Source organism: Haliotis cracherodii, unplaced genomic scaffold (genome assembly GCF_022045235.1).
Source record: "Haliotis cracherodii isolate W230 unplaced genomic scaffold, xgHalCrac1.p SCAF_1, whole genome shotgun sequence".
NCBI classification, from domain to species: domain Eukaryota; kingdom Metazoa; phylum Mollusca; class Gastropoda; order Lepetellida; family Haliotidae; genus Haliotis; species Haliotis cracherodii.
The window spans coordinates 38377783-38397348 of NW_027266264.1; the positions used below are offsets into that span (position 1 = coordinate 38377783).

The window sequence follows — 19566 nt, forward strand, 5'->3', positions numbered from 1 at the left end:
GAAGTGTATTAATGAGATGTCATGCAGGCACGACATGGACATGGATGTCTGATGTGTGTTAATGAGATGTCATCAAGGGACGACATGGACATGGCTGTCGGAAGTGTGTTAATGAGATGTCATGCAGGCACGACATGGACATGGATGTCTGAGGTGTGTTAATGAGATGTCATGCAGGCACGACATGGACATGGCTGTCTGAGGTGTGTTAATAGGATGTCATCAAGGGACGACATGGACATGGCTGTGTGAAGTGTGTTAATGAGATGTCATGCAGGCACGACATGGACCTGGCTGTGTGAAGTGTGTTAATGAGATGTCATGCAGGCACGACATGAACATGGATGTCTGAGGTGTGTTAATGAGATGTCATGCAGGCACGACATGGACCTGGCTGTCTGAGGTGTGTTAATGAGATGTCATGCAGGCACGACATGGACATAGCTGTGTGAAGTGTGTTAATGAGATGTCATGCAGGCACGACATGGACATGGCTTTCTGAGGTGTGTTAATGAGATGTCATACAGGTACGACATGGGCATAGCTGTGTGAAGTGTGTTAATGAGATGTCATGCAGGCACGTAATGGACATGACTGTCTGAGGTGTGTTAATGAGATGTCATGCAGGCACGACATGGACATGGGTGTCTGAAGTATGTTAATGAGATGTCATACAGGTACGACATGGACATAGCTGTGTGAAGTGTGTTAATGAGATGTCATGCAGGCACGACATGGACATGGCTTTCTGAGGTGTGTTAATGAGATGTCATACAGGTACGACATGGGCATAGCTGTGTGAAGTGTGTTAATGAGATGTCATGCAGGCACGTAATGGACATGACTGTCTGAGGTATGTTAATGAGATGTCATACAGTCACGACATGGACATGGGTGTCTGAAGTATGTTAATGAGATGTCATACAGGTACGACATGGACATAGCTGTGTGAAGTGTGTTAATGAGATGTCATGCAGGCACCACATGGACATGGATGTCTGAGGTCTGTTAATGAGATGTCATACAGGCACGACATGGACATGGGTGTCTGAAGTGTGTTAATGAGATGTCATGCAGGCACAACATGGACATGGCTGTCTGAGGTGTGTTAATGAGATGTCATGCAGGTACGACATGGACATGGATGTCTGAGGTGTGTTAATGAGATGTCATGCAGGCAAGGCATGGCCATGGCTGTGTGAAGTGTGTTAATGAGATGTCATCAAGGGACGACATGGACATGGCTGTCTGAGATGTGTTAATGAGATGTCATCAAGGCACGACATGGACATGGGTGTCTGAGGTGTGTTAATGAGATGTCATCAAGGGACGACATGGACATGTCTGTGTGAAGTGTGTTAATGAGATGTCATGCAGGCACGACATGAACATGGATGTCTGAGATGTGTTAATGAGATGTCATGCAGGCACGACATGGACATGTCTGTGTGAAGTGTGTTAATGAGATGTCATGCAGGCACGACATGGACATGGCTTTGTGAAGTGTGTTCATGAGATGTCATCAAGGCACGACATGGACATGACTGTCTGAAGTGTGTTAATGAGATGTCACCCAGGCAAGGCAATGACATCTCCAGGAAACAATGGTTATGTATCGCATCTGGACATCAGTAAGCTCGTTGGTCTTCCGGATGATGAATATTTCTCTGATTTTAACAAAATTGGGAACGTCTCTCCTGAAAGACCTCGGGTTGATTTATGATGAAGTTATTCGATAATACTGATGAATTTGTTGCAAATGCATTTAAAGAACACGCATAACACCTTAGTACAATAACAATCGGAAAACTGAAGAACGTCATAGGCCCCTTCTGCGCCAAACCGTCAGGGGACGCTTTTCTGGATGAATACATGTTGATTGGCGATCAGTGCCTTATAAAACATATCAAATTCCATTGCCATGTAATCTAATATTGATCAGGTCAAAAGTTTCAAGTCACTGTCAGCTTTTAAATGGTGAAAATGACAAAGACTTCAACAAATATTATTTTCATCTTAAACGTGGCGCCCTTTGATCACACTGCCTTACACACGAGACGTAAACTCTGTAACAACACGCAAATTAAACGTCAGTTTCGAGGAACACCACTTCAAATCCCTTTTATACCACAATGCAGTAGTCAAGTACATACACTGGTCTAGTCAATGTTAAACAGACAGGTCAGAAGGGATTCGTATCAGGAATATAGTTTATCAGGTAAACTTTGATCGCTGGGATCGACGACAGACTGTCTGGCCTACTCCAGATTCGTGTGAAAACTACTTGTACACTGCTAGTGTCTACAAAAGTACATGACTGCTACTTGTGTGCTGTCAAGTTTGATGACCATGTACGGTTTCTCAGCTCCTTTCTTCCTAATGTTGCTGATGGTGGGTAGGTAGCCTCTTGGTAACCTCCCCTGTTATCGCGATAATAAGGTAGACTTGTAGTAGCTAACACCTAAACCTTTCTGCTTCAACACATTTCAATTCAGAGTCAGTCAGTCAATCGGGCATGTTTTCCGTGGAGATTCCGGGTAGAAATGTTTCCATTATCCCATCTGGTCGTAAGAGCCAGCTATAGAGTATGAAGTGGTCACACCCTTTGACTTGGTCGATTGCCTGTCACCGTACTGGGATATCGTGGAACTATGTTCACGTTTTCAATCATTGGATGCCTGGTCCTGGTCCATATCGTGTGCTAAGGGATATTTATTGTTTACAGTAGACTGAAATTTGAACTTCACTAATCAAATTTATTAGATATTTTTCAAACGTTATTTGATGGAGTTTTAATTAATAGATACACATCATAAAGTGAACACATTTCAAACTCGTCTTACTATAGAATCACTTTGCACTGATTCATAGTTACTAACATGACGGTTACTTAGCTCAACGATGCCAGTACCAGAATTAAATACTGATGTTGTAGGTCATGAAGTCACAGCTCTGTCTTGCAACTTCGATCACGGTTATTGTGGCTGGAAGCAGAGCTGGAACAACCAGTTTGATTGGAGGATTGGAAAAGAAGCCACCTCCGATGCCACTTCCGGTCCAAAAGAAGACCACACATCTGGCAGTAAGTTTAGACCACGCAGTTTTTTGCATCACACACATGGCTAACGTAGGGCGAGGTTTCCACGCAGGCAAGAGATGGTCAGACTAAATCGTAGTGAATACAAATCTCAGTGTTCCCCAAGATCCGAGGAAATGCCATTACAGGTTACGTCAGAATCTTTCGTCAGCTTTGAACAACCAATTAAATGCTTAACAGAAATTTCGACTTTAGCCAATCAGAAAGCAACTCTCTCGTGCTAATCTGCAATAGTTAAAACAATTACGATTTCAAATCCAGAATAAGCGTTGAATAATATTTTGACAAAGTTCTTGGTTCTCGATTTGGAAACTGATCAAGGTTGCATGATTCGAAAATACAAAACTTTTACGGAAATACATTCACATAAGAGATGCATTCACATGGTCGGATGAAAGACCGTTCTGATATGACCTGTTATGAGATGACCAGAGTTATCTTTGTGTCGATAAGATCTGACTTTCATGAGATTGTGATCAGGTCTATATGGGGCATTGAGATAACATTGAGATGGTTTCAGATGAATATATCGCGCTTGCAGGGGTGGTGGTGGGGGTTGGGGGTGGGGGGTGATGCGGGGAGTGTGGGTGGGGGTGGGGGGTGGGGTGGGGTGGGGATGGTATGTTCAAGACGATTTGATGGTAGGTTCAAGACGATGGGATGGTAGGTTCAAGACAATGGTATGGTAGGTTTAAAACAATGGTCTGGTAGTTTTGTCAACGCGCACGTTGACGGGGAATTAGCTCTTGGGGGAATAAAGGAGAAAATCGACATCACGGTCCCGGAACGCTTTATGCACAACATGTAAACAATAAACAACAATTGCACAATGAGCGGAATACCTGCTCTGACAACACAAACACCTCAATGAGCGGACCTTCCAGCTCAGGCTCACCTCAGGGCGTTTCCTACGAGCGGCACATCCTGCTCGAGGTTGTCCCTATGCCAGCACTCGGAATACCAAGCCTGACTAACACCCAAGTAACAGTGCAATGGTAGCACATATTTAGTAATGAACAACAATGGACAGAAAAAGAGACAATGATGTTGCTTTGGACATTGGACATATGGGCGTGATTAACCAACACAGTTCATGGGGTGATCAATTAGGGCAATAAATGCCATACTATAAAAAGCAGTAGTTAAAGGGAAGTGATATGGTAGTCAAGGCTGACTGACAGTCAATATACTATGCAATGTTGGTGAGGATTAACAACGGGGATTAGCGCCTAAAACGTTATGACAATTAAGTTATGGAGACATAGCTACAGGGTAATTTGCCCTTGGAGTCAAATGTACTGCAGACAATGGTAGTCATAAATCAGTCGCAATGACAGTTTCAAAAAGATGGTATGGTAGGTTCAAAACGATGGCATGGTAGGTTCAAGACGATGGAATGGTGGCTTCAAGACAGTAGTATCGTAGGTTCAAGACGATGGAATGGTGACTTCAAGACAGTGGTACGGTAGGGTCAAGACTATGGGATGGTAGGCTTAAGACAGTGGTATGTTAGGTTCAAGACGATGGGATGGTAGGTTCAAGTAGATGGTATGGAAGGTTCAAGTAGATGGTATGGTAGGTTCAAGTCGATGTTATGGTAGGTTCAAGACAATGGTATGGTAGTTTCAAGACGATAGGGTGGTAGGTTCAAGACAGTGGTATGGTAGGTTCAAGGCAGTGGTATTTTAGGTTCAAGACACTGGTATGGTAGGTTAAAACCAATGTGATGGTAGTTTCAAGACGATAGTATGGTAGGTTGAAGACGATGGGATGGTAGGCTTAAGACAGTGGTATGTAAGGTTCAAGACAGTGGTATGGAAGGTTCAAGACAGTGGTATGGTAGGCTCAAGGCAAAGGTATGATGGGTTCAAACGATTGTATGGTAGGTTCAAGACAAAATGATGTTAGGTTCAAGTCGATGGGATGGTAGGTTCAAGACAATGTGATGGTAGGCTTAAGACAGTAGTATGTAAGGTTCAAGACAGTGGTATGGAAGGTTCAAGACAGTGGTATGGTAGGCTCAAGGCAAAGGTATGTTAGGTTGAAGACGATGGTATGGTAGGTTCAAGACGATGGGATGGTAGGTTCAAGACGATGGTATGGTAGGTTCAACGCAAAGGTATGTTAGGTTCAAGACGATGGTATGGTAAGTTCAAGACAATGTGATGGTAGATTGAAGACGATGGGATGGTAGGTTCAAGATTATGGGATGGTAGGTTAAAAACAATGTGATGGTAGGTGCAAGGAGATGGTGTGGTAGGTTCAAGACAATTTTATGGTAGGTTCAAGACAATGGTATGGTAGGTTCAAGAGAATGTAATGGTAGGTTGAAGACGATAGGATGGTAGGTAAAGACAAAGGTATGGTAGGTTCAAGACAATGTGATGGTAGGTTTAAGGCGATGGTATGGTAGGTTCAAGACAATTGTATGGTAGGTTAAGATAATGTGATGGTAGGTTCAAGACAATGGTATGGTAGGTTCAAGACGATGGGGTGGTAGGTTCAAGACGATGGGGTGATAGGTTCAAGATGATGGTATGGTAGGTTCAAGACAATGTGATCGTAGGTTCAAGACAAAGGTATGGTAGGTTCAAGACAATGGTATGGTAGGTTAAGATAATGTGATGGTAGGTTCAAGACAATGGTATGGTAGGTTCAAGACGATGGGGTGGTAGGTTCAAGACGATGGGGTGATAGGTTCAAGATGATGGGGTGATAGGTTCAAGGCAATGGGGTGATAGGTTCAAGGCGATTGTATTTTAGGTTCAATACGATGGTATGGTAGGTTCAAGACAATGGTATGGTAGGTTCAAGACGATGGGGTGGTGGGTTCAAGACGATGGGGTGATAGGTTAAAAACAATGTGATGGTAGGTTCAAGGCGATGGTATGGTAGGTTCAATACAAGGGTATGGTATGTTTCAGACAATGTGATGGTAGTTTCAAGACAATGGGATGGTAGGCTTAGGACAGTGGTATGTAAGGTTCAAGACAGAGGTATGTAAGGTTCAAGGCAGTGGTATGGTAGGTTCAAGGCAAAGGTATGTCAGGTTCAAGACGATGGTATGGTAGGTTCAAGACAATGTGATGGTAGATTGAAGACGATGGGATGGTAGGTTCAAGACTATGGGATGGTAGGTTCAAGACGATGGGATGGTAGGTTGAAGACGATGTGATGGTAGGTTCAAGGCTATGTGATGGTAGATTGAAGACGATGGGATGGTAGGTTCAAGACGATGGGATGGTAGGTTGAAGACGATGTGATGGTAGGTTCAAGGCTATGGGATGGTAGGTTCAAGACTATGGGATGGTAGGTTCAAGACGATGGGATGGTAGGTTCAAGACAATGTGATGGTAGGTTCAAGACTATGGGATGGTAGGTTCAAGGTTATGGGATGGTAGGTTCAAGACGATGGGATGGTAGGTTCAAGACGATGGGATGGTAGGTTCAAGTCTATGGGATGGTAGGTTCAAGACGATGGGATGGTAGGTTCAAGATGATGGTATGGTAGGTTCAAGGCGATGGTATGGTAGGTTAAAAACAATGTGATGGTAGGTTCAAGACGATGGGATGGTAGGTTGAATACGATGTGATGGTAGGTTCAAGGCTATGGGATGGTAGGTTCAAGACTATGGGATGGTAGGTTCAAGACTATGGGATGGTAGGTTCAAGACAATGTGATGGTAGGTTCAAGACTATGGGATGGTAGGTTCAAGGCTATGGGATGGTAGGTTCAAGACGATGGGATGGTAGGTTCAAGGCTATGGGATGGTAGGTTCAAGACGATGGGATGGTAGGTTCAAAATGATGGTATGGTAGGTTCAAGGCGATGGTATGGTAGGTTAAAAACAATGTGATGGTAGGTTCAAGGCGATGATATGGTAGGTTCAAGACGATGGTGTGATGGGTTCAAGACGATCAAGTGGTGATAGGTTCAAGGCGATGGTATTTTAGATTCAAGACGGTGGTATGGTTCAAGACAATGTGATGGTAGTTTCAAGACGATGGGATGGTAGGTTTAGGACAGTGGTATGTAAGGTTCAAGACAGTGGTATGTAAGGCTCAAGACAATGGTATAGTAGGTTCAAGACAATGGTTTGGTAGGTTCAAGACAATGTGATTTTATGTTCAAGACGATGGTATGGTAGGTACATGACGATGGTATGGTAGGTTCAAGACGATGGTATGGTAAGTTCAAGACGATGGTATGGAAGATTCAAGACAATGTGATGGTAGGTTCAAGACAATGGTTTGGTAGGTTCAAGACGATGATATGGTAGGTTCAAGACGATGGTATGGTAGGTTCAAGACGATGGCATGGTAGGTTCAAGACACTGGTATCATAGGTTGAAGACAGTGGTATTTTAGGTTCATGACAATGTGATGGTAGGTTTAAGACGATGGTATGGTAGTTTCAAGATGATGGGATGGTAGGTTCAAGACAATGGTATTGGTAGGTTGGAGACAGTGGTATTTTAGGTTCAAGACAATGGTATGGTAGGTGCAAAACAATGTGATGGTAGTTTTCAAGATGATGGCATGTTAGGTTGAAGACAATGTGATGGTAGGCTTAAGACGGTGATATGTAAGGTTCAAGACAGAGGTATGTAAGGTTCAAGACGATGGTATTGTAGGTTCAAGACAATGTGATGGTAGATTGAAGACGATGGGATCGTAGGTTCAAGACAATGGGATGGTAGGTTCAAAACGATAATATGGTAGGTTGAAGACGATGGGATGGTAGGTTGAAGACGATGGGATGGTAGGTTCAAGACAGTGGTATGGTAGGTTAAAAACAATGTGATGGTAGCTTCAAGGCGATGGTATGGTAGTTTCAAGGCGATGGGGTGGTAGGTTCAAGACGATGGGGTGATAGGTTAGAGGCGATGGTATGGTAGGTTCAAGACAATGGTATGGTAGGTTCAAGACACTGTGATGGTAGCTTCAAGACGATGGGATGGTAGGCTTAGGACAGTGGTTTGTAAGGTTCAAGACAGTGGTATGTAAGGTTCAAGACAGAGGTATGGTAGATTCAAGGCAAAGGTTTGTTAGGTTGAAGACGATGGGATGGTAGGTTCAAAACGATGATACGGTAGGGTCAAGACTATGGGATGGTAGGTTCAAGACTATGGTATGGTAGGTTCAAGACAATGTGATGGTAGGTTCAAGACGATGGGATGGTAGGTTCAAGACGATGGGATGTTAGGTTCAAGACGATGGGATGGTAGGTTCAAGGCCATGGTATGTTAGGCTCAAGACGATGGGATGGTAAGTTGAAGGCGATGGTATGGTAGGTTCAAGACAATGGTATGGTGGGTTCAAGACAATGTGATGGTAGTTTTAAGACGATGGGATGGTAGGCTTAGGACAGTGGTTTGTAAGGTTCAAGACAGTGGTATGTAAGGTTCAAGACAGAGGTATGGTAGATTCAAGGCAAAGGTTTGTTAGGTTGAAGACGATGGGATGGTAGGTTCAAGACTATGGGATGGTAGGTTCAAGACGATGGGATGGTAGGTTCAAGACAATGTGATGGTAGGTTCAAGACAATGTGATGGTAGGTTCAAGACAAAGGTATGGTAGGTTAAAGACCATGGGATGGTAGGTTCGAGACAATGGGATGGAAGGTTCAAGACATTGTGATGGTAGGTTCAAGACAATGTGATGGTAGGTTCAAGACAAAGGTATGGTAGGTTCAAGACAATGGTATGGTAGGTTCAAGACAATGTGATGGTAGGTTCAAGACAATGTGATGGTAGGTTCAAGACAGAGGTATGGTAGGTTAAAGACCATGGGATGGTAGGTTCGAGACAATGGGATGGAAGGTTCAAGACATTGTGATGGTAGGTTCAAGGCCATGGTATGTTAGGCTGGTGGGATGGTAAGTTGAAGGCGATGGTATGGAAGGTTCAAGACAATGTGATGGTAGGTTCAAGACGATGGTATGGTAGGTTCAAGACGATGGGATGGTAGGTTCAAGACGATGGTATGGTAAGTTCAAGACGATGGTGTGGTAGGTTCAAGACAATGGTATGGTAGGTTCAAGACGATGGGGTGGTAGGTTCAAGACGATGGTGTGGTGGGTTCAAGACTATGGGATGGTAGGTTCAAGACGCTGGTATGGAAGATTCAAGACAATGTGATGGTAGGTTCAAAACGGTGGTATGGAAGGTTCAAGACGATGGTATGGTAGGTTCAAGACGATGGTGTGGTGGGTTCAAGACAATGGTATGTACATATAGACATACTATTGTACATGTTTATTCCACTATATTCAGGGGGACAATATGTGTATATCCGAGGCAAGGACGCCCATGACGCTGACGCTCATGCCAGTCTCGTCAGCCCCTTTCTGAGTGTAACGTCTATCATCACCTTCAAATTCTGGTACCATATGAACGGTAACGGAATAGGGACGTTGTCATTGTCGATGCTGCCTGCAAGCGGTGGACGCAGGCTTCTGTGGCGGCTGTCTCGTCGTCAAGGCAACGAATGGAAGCTGGCCCAAGTCAAACTGCCCCCTGGCCTGTATCAGGTAGGCGTGAACAGATTCCTTAACTTTCAGCAAACCTAGGTTATTCCCTGCCTTCGTATGTGGTTAATTCGGAATTATATATTATTAACATCAGCTATGTTTTTCATGTATAAATAAAAAATATATGGGAAATCGTCTTAGGCTTATGCGTGCATGGATCCTCTGATCACGTGGGTTCGACTCCTAGATCCTCCTGATAATGATCATTGATCAGCTTAACTGGAATACTCATACATCAAATTGACACGCCGCCATATAACTGGAATACTCCCACATCATGCTGACACGACGTCATATAACTGGAATACTCCCACATCATGCTGACACATCGTCATATAACTGGAATAGTCCTACATCATGCTGACACGCCGTCATATAACTGGAATACTTACACATCATGCTGACACATCGTCATATAACTGGAATACTCCCTCATCATGCTGACATGTCGTCATATAACTGGAATACTCCCTCATCATGCTGACACATCGTCATATAACTGGAATACTCCTACATCATGCTGACACATCGTCATATAACTGGAATAATCTTACATCATGCTGACACATCGTCATATAACTGGAATACTCCCACATCATGCTGACACGTCGTCATATAACTGGAATACTCCCACATCATGCTGACACATCGTCATATAACTGGAATACTCCCTCATCATGCTGACATGTCGTCATATAACTGGAATACTCCCTCATCATGCTGACATGTCGTCATATAACTGGAATACTCACACATCATGCTGACACATCGTCATATAACTGTAATACTCCCACATCATGCTGACACATCGTCATATAACTGGAATACTCACACATCATATTGACACATCGTCATATAACTGGAATACTCCCTCATCATGCTGACACATCGTCATATAACTGGAATAATCTTACATCATGCTGACACGTCGTCATATAACTGGAATACTCCCTCATCATGCTGACATGTCGTCATATAACTGGAATACTCCCTCATCATGCTGACATGTCGTCATATAACTGGAATACTCACACATCATGCTGACACATCGTCATATAACTGGAATACTCACACATCATGCTGACACATCGTCATATAACTGGAATACTCACACATCATGCCGACACATCGTCATATAACTGGATTACTCACACATCATGCTGACACATCGTCATATAACTGGAATACTCACATATCATGCTGACACATCGTCATATAACTGGAATACTCACACATCATGCTGACACATCGTCATATAACTGGAATACTCACACATCATGCTGACACATCGTCATATAACTGGAATAATCCTACATCATGCTGACACATCGTCACATAACTGGAATACTCACACATCATGCTGACACATCGTCATATAACTGGAATACTCCCACATCATGCTGACACATCGTCATATAACTGGAATACTCCCACAACATGCTGACACATCGTCATATAACTGGAATACTCCCACATCATGCTGACACATCGTCATATAACTGGAATACTCACACATCATGCTGACACATCGTCATATAACTGGAATACTCCTACATCATGCTGACACATCGTCAAATAACTGGAATACTCACACATCATGCTGACACATCGTCATATAACTGGAATACTCACACACCATCGTTGAATTCTACCATTTTAAAGCATTCCCAATCTGATCACAAAAAGAGAGCTAGAGAGCTTACGCGTTACTGTAGATAATGGAAATCAACAATACAAATGGCTCAGAGCCATTTTACGACCATTCAGTGAAGTGTCCAAATGAAGAATGACCCTCTACCCAAGAGCAGGGGCTTGCATAGTCCACGTGCTATGTTTCGGGCAATTTGGGGTGTGGGGATGTGGTTCCGAAACCGTTCTGGCAGTAATTTTTGAAAGCTGATCATTCTTCCGACGATCGATCGTAATATTCATATGTCAAGATCCCCCATTGTTTGTATATATACACACACAGTTATATGAAACTGAGAACAGCTGTTAAGACCTATCATTGGTAACGTGATATAATAAGACAGTTGGCTGGTGTACAGCAAACGATAAAATAAGAACCAGTATCAGAATACTTAATGGAGTAGTTTAAAACTGTCGATGTCGAAATTTAATTTGAAATATGATATATTCTAATTATTTTCAGGTTGAGTTGGATGCAACAGCGCTGCTACACGTTGGCAGCGACATCGCTGTTGACGACATTGACGTCACTCACGAACCTCCAGGTGATCGAGCATTTCATATGTTTATACAAGGGCATGTCTGCGCTGTATAACACGAACACTGGTGGAAATTCGGTCTTCAATTTCATGTACACTACACGTTTCAAAATTATTTTCAAAAATGATATCCCGTATAAGACATTTGCCATTTACCTTTTTTGCCAATAATAGATGTATGTGTCACAATAACGGCAAATATTTAGTAGACAGCCTGTTCTCATCTGAGGATATTCGGCATTACCAATAGCGAACATATTTCAGTGATTTGCATCATTCATTGATCTCATTAACGCAGTTCACAATTTACTCTTACACATTTCCTTAATGCAAAAGTTGGTATATTGCATCTCATTCAACAGTCGCCAGGAGCTTCACAGAAAGAACCTTAAGATAAGACCTCTCTTCCAAAAAAAGCGATATTGGTGAAACGAATTTCGTAAGTCAGTACAAGGAAAACGGATTCATTAAAAGGCGTTTCGTGCAACGGAGCCCTGGTCTTAACGTTGACTATTGCTTGGAGATCGCGTACTCGTTCCCTGTACCCGCGGAAACCCTAGTTTAGCAAGAATTCATACTTGTTTTTCAGAGGTGACCGGTATCACAAGACCAACCACTACAACAACAACTATGACTACGACCACAGCCCCAACCACCACACTTTCAACAACACCTAGACGTAAGTTGTGCACTTAAAACTTTGTCGTACCGCAAACGTTACAATGAATGCCCAGACAAGACAGACATCACATCTAATCTAACGAAATACTTCTTTCTCTGAAGCCACACTAGACCTCTCTTGTGCATTCGAGAAGGATTGGTGCGTTTGGAAGCAAGACAGCCTGGACAATTATGATTGGAGGAGAAACAAGGGTTTGTCTGATGACCGTTCATCCGGGCCTTCAGGTGACCACACAACCGGAAGTGAGTATTACATTAATATAACTTTACTGATAAACTCGTAAATTACTCGCCGTTTCCCGTGGCAAACCTTTTGTGTACATGTTAACGCTTTAATGTTTAATGAAATATAAAGTTTAATGTTATGTATATTGATGTAAAATATATAAGTGACATAGTTGATATGTAGTTTACCATTGCAGCCAGTGTTAAGCTTAACCACTGTGTAGTTATATGCTGTGAGACTATCATTAATATTAACTGTATTATACGACCCGGGAAAGAATTCCGGGTTAGAATATAGGTCCCCAGCTACAGTCAAGTCTCGTTAATCCGACACTCGTTAATCCGACACTCGGCTTTATCCGACACAAATGATGGGAACCGATTGATTCAGCGCTATTTAGTCCCGTTAATCCGACATTCTCGCACTCCGACACACCTAATTTGCAACGAAATACCGAAATCACTCATTAATCAGTCTCGTTAATCCGACACAGTGATCAGCGTACTCCGTGGTCATCTGCCCGCGAGTACACAGCCAGTGTTTTGATGCGAGGCGAGTCAACTGGTAGCTGCATATTACAACGGCTGCAGCGATAAACATGCTTAACAATAAACAATTAATGCTTTAAATAAAGAAAACAGGATAATTCACATGCTTAGATTACCTCAATCTTATCAAAATAAGATACAAGTTCTCGCTATCGACCAGGACATCCCATTACAAGTCACGTCAGAACAACCTTTCGCGAACTATGACCTACCAATGAAATGACCAATAGGAAGTCGACGTTAGCCACTTAGAAAGCAGCTTTCTTAAACTTTGGGTACCAGTTTCAAAGTTGCGACTTCCATTTCAGACTATGCTTTTTAAATTATTTTGAATCTGTCAAACAGTCCGTAACAGTTGTTTTGTGTTAAACTTTAGAGGTTGAATGATTAGAAAACATATTCCGCCAATAATTTAACATAACAATATGAATATATATTTCATATTTTTTATAACGTGTTTGAATCATTATCTATCGTGTAGTTGTTTGATTTTCGATCACGAACGTTGATACTACTAAATTTCGTTTATCCGACATACTCGTTAATCCGACACAATCATATGCAACCAACGATGTCGGATTAACGGGACTTGACTGTATGTTAGTGTAATTCATCCCAGTGGCGTGTGTCGATGCTCACGACGGCAGTCACAAGGTTGCCTTGTCTAGACGGCCTCCTTATAGCAGACCGCAATCTTATAGCTGGCATACTGTAGCGTTAAACAATCAACAACCCAACAATTAACTATATTATAGACACTTTGGACAGTGTACTTCATATGAAGGACAAATCCTACCTATTCCACACGTCCAGATGGCTACTACGTGTACATGCGTGGAGCAGACTCCAGCCATCCTGGGGAGTACACCCGCCTGACCACCCCCTTCATAGAGGCCTACATCCCCTCCAACATGACCCTCTGGTACCACATGAATGGCGCCGGCATTGGCACACTGAAGGTGCTCCGACTTGGGCTGGACCACTCCACTACGGAACTGTTTTCCGTCAGTGGCAGACAGGGACCCGAATGGCATCAGGCTCATGTCAACATACTGCCCGGCACGTTTAGGGTGATGAGTATAATATTGTCTTTGTAAGAACTTCTATTTTTGTTATATACTATTTTGCTTATTTGTAATTCGCGTGTCACGATGAAAGAGTGTCTTTCTATATTCTCGCGCCACAAATCAAATGTTATTACTACTATTAATATGCTTATACGGCTGTGTGCTTTTTCTGTATAAGATCGTCATTGAAGCAACGACCAAGCTGCACTACGGCAGCGACATTGCCATCGACGACATCATAGCCTCTGTGTTTGAAGGTAAGAATCAGCGTAGGTACAAAATCGCAAGCATTACTTGCTGGTTTAGACTAACGCATTCTGTCACCCACAACCGGCAATAGTGAGCATGTAATAATTTAATCTCGGTGAGCCTACCGGAAAATTTCAAAGCAGAGGTCAAATTATACATTACCGTGAATGACAAGGCAACATTTTATCATTACGAATCGTAGAAGAATAAAAATGTCATATAATTTTTTAATTACCTATTCCTTTTTAAGAATGATAGCCTAAAAAACCCATGGTCGGTCAGTAAAGAAGTAAAGAAAAGGTTAAATAGAAGAAAATGTGTGTTGACTATAAGTCAAAGGTTTATATCAGTTTCCACAATGACCGTTTTCGAAACTTTGAATTCACTCCAGTTACCAAATTTTGAGTCCGAGGAATTTTAAACCAAATAGTTACAAGCGAATCGCCTACAATTAATACACCAGATGACACGACCGTGTCAACATGTTGTTTGGTTGTTTCAGTCTTCCCCATGACAACGACACCAACGCCGACAACAACAACACCAACACCACCAACAACAGGTTTATTTGTTAAACTCACGAAAGTCACGACTAAAGCAGAAGCTTTAGAAATATATCTTGAAAGTACCAATCTTATCAACGGTGACGCTTCTTGCATAAAAAAATGTCAGTATATCGATCAGACAGAAAGTTTAGCATCACCCCTAATATCATCGGATATCATTCTGCGTTCAGCATGTTATGGGAAACATAACCTTCTTTTCCTAACATATGATTTATGTGTTAATACAATGAAAAAGTGGAAGCTAGTGGTTTCTTGTAGACCATTTTACCTCTAATTTATATCTTCTTCAAACTTTGGTCATGCGCCCTCGAATTTGCAGCAAATTGATATTGTATTGGACTATAACATTTCCAAAGTCACACTTAGATGTTCTATGAAAATCGATTTATCGCATCCTTCCCGAACAAAACATCGTTGCCGTTCCGCGCGGAACACAGCACTTAATTAGTCGATGTTCTGCACTTTGGGGCATATTGCCACATTCATGGTAGGGCTACCGACAGGACAAGAAAGGCAGACTAAACCACAACATATGCTTGATATGGGTGATTAATTTCGTCAATGCAAACTGGTCGAAGTGCTGAGGTGTGAAATGATAAGGATGTTACTCTAGTACCTTTCTTCAGTGCGATCACTCTGCAAAGTCCAGTTTGAAACCCAGGCAAAAACACCGCAGCCTGTTATGTGACTGTGGCCTGTGTATAGTCGAGTCTAGAACAGATAATCCTGTGATTGATATTATAATGAGTAACATCCCACGCAGTCGGGGTACTGTGACAATCAAACCAAGTCACTGACCCTGATCACCCGATCCACTAAGTTGCCTCTCACAACCAGCGTAGTTTGCTGGGGACCAATTTTAACCAGGAATCCCACAGGGTTATATTCCATTTCATAGTTGTACCAAGTGAGACGCATGGTCTAATGGTAGAGCGTCCGTCCGGAGAACGGACGGTCCGGTTTTCGATCCCCGGGCGCGTCATACCAGAAGACGTTAAAAGATGGTACTCACTGCCTGGCGCTCTGCATTAAGGGGCTCGTAGTCAGTTTACTGTTTCTGACTGGGGTATTTATGTAAACTGTGGCATGGTATCTCAGTGTGCTAGCACTATAAAATCGGCGTTAGTCCAAACTAGTACAAGCAGCCACACAAACACATACGTGCACGTACGTTGCTATATAAGTGCAGCAATCTTCAACGCGACGTTAAATCCCATTTCAGTTGTACCACTTGGTAAGGTGAAGATAAAATGGGATTAAACGTATTACCACATGTACCCAAATTGTGTCTATAATCGGAGTCTATTTTCATGTCTATCTGTTTGGAAAATGCGTTGTTGTTTTCACTCCCTCATTCCTGTAGTTTTCTGATGCATCTCTCTGTGACAGTGTGACACTCTCAGTGTATATTACAGAACCAAAGCCCATCACGTGTACGTTTGAGACTGGGATGTGCGGATGGTCCCAATACAAGGGAGACAACATAGATTGGACTCGATGGACGGGTGCGACACCAGACTTCGTTTCTGGACCAACGAACGATCATACCACTGCACGTGGGTATAATATTTAGAAGATTTCAAATGACGTGTAAATATCAAACCCCATATCTATCCGGGGCGAAAGCCAGAGGGCTGAATTGCGGGTCGAGGGTTAATATGGGATATGATAGGAAAATTGTCTTTTTTTAATCATATACACGTACCATACCTTTTCATCATATACCATAACATCAAATACCTTTTCATCATGTTTGGAAGGCATTGTCACGAGAAAGCTAGAGCAGCAGACGACGCACTAAGGGACGTAACTCAAATTTGTGATATGACCGTCTCAATGTTTGCTCTATCGATGTTTGGATGGATAATTGAGACGGACAATAGAATTTATGAAACTTCTGTCAAATTTAACCAAAATCAAGCTCTGACGTAACAGAAGGGACTTCTATATAATGTAGCCTACTTATAACTGACTATAGCTAATCAATCAACCGCTGCACCAGCACGGCATCTGTAGCTCATTCTGAACTCGCCTGTCGATGAGATAAAATGATTTAACATTTAACATTGTAGATGGATACTTCATGTTTCTTGACGGTCGCTACGTCGAGAACAGTAATTGGACTGCTGACCTCATAACACATGACCTCGACATCAAGACAACGTCGTCCTTGACCTTTTGGTATTATATGAATGGCGCCAACATAGGATCTCTACGTGTCCAGAAACTGACATCAGACGGCACCGTGACCACACTGTGGAGAAGAGATGGGAGGCAGGCGCCAGACTGGTTAGAGGGGCATGTCGCCCTGTCTGTGGGAACATACAGAGTAAGTAGTCTCACACCAGCATCTGCAGACATAGTGCACGGCATGCTGCTTTCATGTGGGTTAATTATGCAATGGTATAATCACACACTGCCTTAACACACCAGTTGATTTTGGTGACTGGTAAGATGAGATTAGGTAAGATACAACTTGAGTAAGCAGACAAGCAAAGTGGTGTTTGAACGATTTCGATCCAACTTGCTGTGATTGCCATTGCCCTAGGCTTCCGGCTCTGCCACCGGCCGTCACTTTACATAAACGAATACAATGAGGATCATGTAGCGACGTCAACATTTAATGAAAGTTTGAAACAAGAGATCCTCTATCACATTCCAGCTGGCAATGTCGGCTACGGCTCTTCATCACTACGGAAGCGACCTCGCCATTGATGACGTCACACTAAAGGTATGTCATTTCTAATTGTGTTATTCAGCCGGAACATTAAACAAACCCATAGAATAGGATCCATTAGTGAGACTTGGCTTGTATGTCTTATATGTCAGCTAGACAGTGTACTATCAAATGTCTTCAGAAATAACTCTAGATGTGGTGACTGATGTTCACTGCCCAGGCACACACAGAAGCACCAACTACTGCTTGTATAGTGATGTACCATGAAGAACGCCTTGAAGACATCTCATTAGACTGCTCTACAATTTGTTTTAGAAGACGTAGAAATGTGACTAATTACCATTACTCATTTAACTTTAAACCGGAAATAACTTCATAGAATGCAGAACTTGAACTTGCCCGTACTGTTGAATGCACATTACGATTTGCCTCATGTGGTGCAGCGCCACTTTCTAAGGGACTAAGTAAATAACTTAAGGAAGTTCACTCCAAAATAAATGTCCGAATTTAAGTATATGGGCCTATTTCTGTTTTTAGGCCCTTGAGCATAATAACGCCCGAATACGGAAGTCCCGATACACTATTTAAAACATTGTGATGCAGTTAATGATGGAACAAAACATATTGCAGCTATTGGTGTACAATGTTTATGAATGAGTCTGAAATCAGTGTGGAAAATCAGAGTGGAAATTTATTCTAAAACGTATTATCGCGTACGTAAATCATTGATTCAAAATGTCACCAAGTAATAAAATCGCGTTCCACAGACATAAAGTCACTGAGGACTGATGTGATAGAAAGGTATCTTGATGCTTATGGCAGTGTGTAGAAATCCATATCAATACTGCCTGGCACCCACAACCATACACGTGACATTTTCACAGTGTGATATGAGGCGGTTACAGTGTCCCTCCTGATTAATGCACATTGTACTATGCCATGTAACGCAAGGTGCTCATGCGCTCAAAGGCGCCACAATTAGCCGTGCCGGGATCTGATGGTTGTGGGTTCAACTAGCCTCGATTATGATTCCTTGATCAGTCAGACATTACGCCGACATGCCGTGAAATAACTGAAATTATGCTCGAAGCTGCGCTAATACCCGTTACAATATACTAACCCATTCATCAAGTCACTCAAAGATGTATTTATACTGTTCTTCACATTTCAGACAAGTGACGCCCCAGATCCACTTGTTGGGTGAAACTAGAATGTGTATTACAGTCAACACTAAAACTGAATATGTTGAAAAGTCGTGCTGCAAATGTGTTTTGAATCATTTTTTGTTATATATAAGTAAACTTTATCTATATTTGCCGATCTTTTGTTCTGTTTCTCGCAAGACAAACACAATGTTGCTTTGAATATAAGATTTAAAATATGTCCCCCATATTGGATAATGGACGACCTTTCGTATGATAAAACACTATAAGCACATGAAAGCAAACATTAAAAAAAATCCAAAGCAAACTAATCCAAAGGTAACTACTGCCGCTATTGTACATGTGAAGATATTTACGGCAAATGGATTTTGATGCTAGACTAATTAAATACGTTCATTACCATACTCTTTAAAAAAAACCTGCTTACACTATATCGTCCTAGAGTTCCTAGCCTTTTTGTTGAATGAGAGACAGCGTATGATCTTCTCTTCATGCGGACACAGAGCACCTGCTGTCAACACCGTTGCGAATG

The 19566-nt window shown here is 42.3% G+C and overlaps 1 protein-coding gene across 1 annotated transcript; it reads left to right on the forward strand.

The window, feature by feature from the left end:
* The first annotated feature begins 2254 nt into the window (after positions 1–2254).
* On the forward strand, positions 2255–19186 carry LOC139464308 (MAM and LDL-receptor class A domain-containing protein 1-like). Its single transcript, XM_071245832.1, has 13 exons — positions 2255–2395; positions 2936–3082; positions 9373–9629; positions 11782–11863; positions 12447–12536; positions 12641–12781; positions 14126–14382; positions 14558–14636; positions 15131–15190; positions 16610–16750; positions 17267–17523; positions 17857–17925; positions 19043–19186. Exons 1-13 carry the CDS (start codon positions 2314–2316, stop codon positions 19073–19075), a joined length of 1695 nt encoding a protein of 564 aa, XP_071101933.1. The 5' UTR covers positions 2255–2313; the 3' UTR covers positions 19076–19186.
* The last annotated feature ends 380 nt before the right edge of the window (positions 19187–19566 follow it).

What these genes read in the sequence shown, in the direction of transcription:
- LOC139464308 (XM_071245832.1), top strand. Translation starts at nt 2,314, where the DNA reads ATGACTGCTACTTGTGTGCTGTCAAGTTTGATGACCATGTACGGTTTC. An exon ending in CGTCACTCACGAACCTCCAG is followed by an intron (nt 11,864 to 12,446) that starts GTGATCGAGCAT and finishes CTTGTTTTTCAG; the next exon opens with AGGTGACCGGTATCACAAGA. An exon ending in TACTGCCCGGCACGTTTAGG is followed by an intron (nt 14,383 to 14,557) that starts GTGATGAGTATA and finishes TTTCTGTATAAG; the next exon opens with ATCGTCATTGAAGCAACGAC.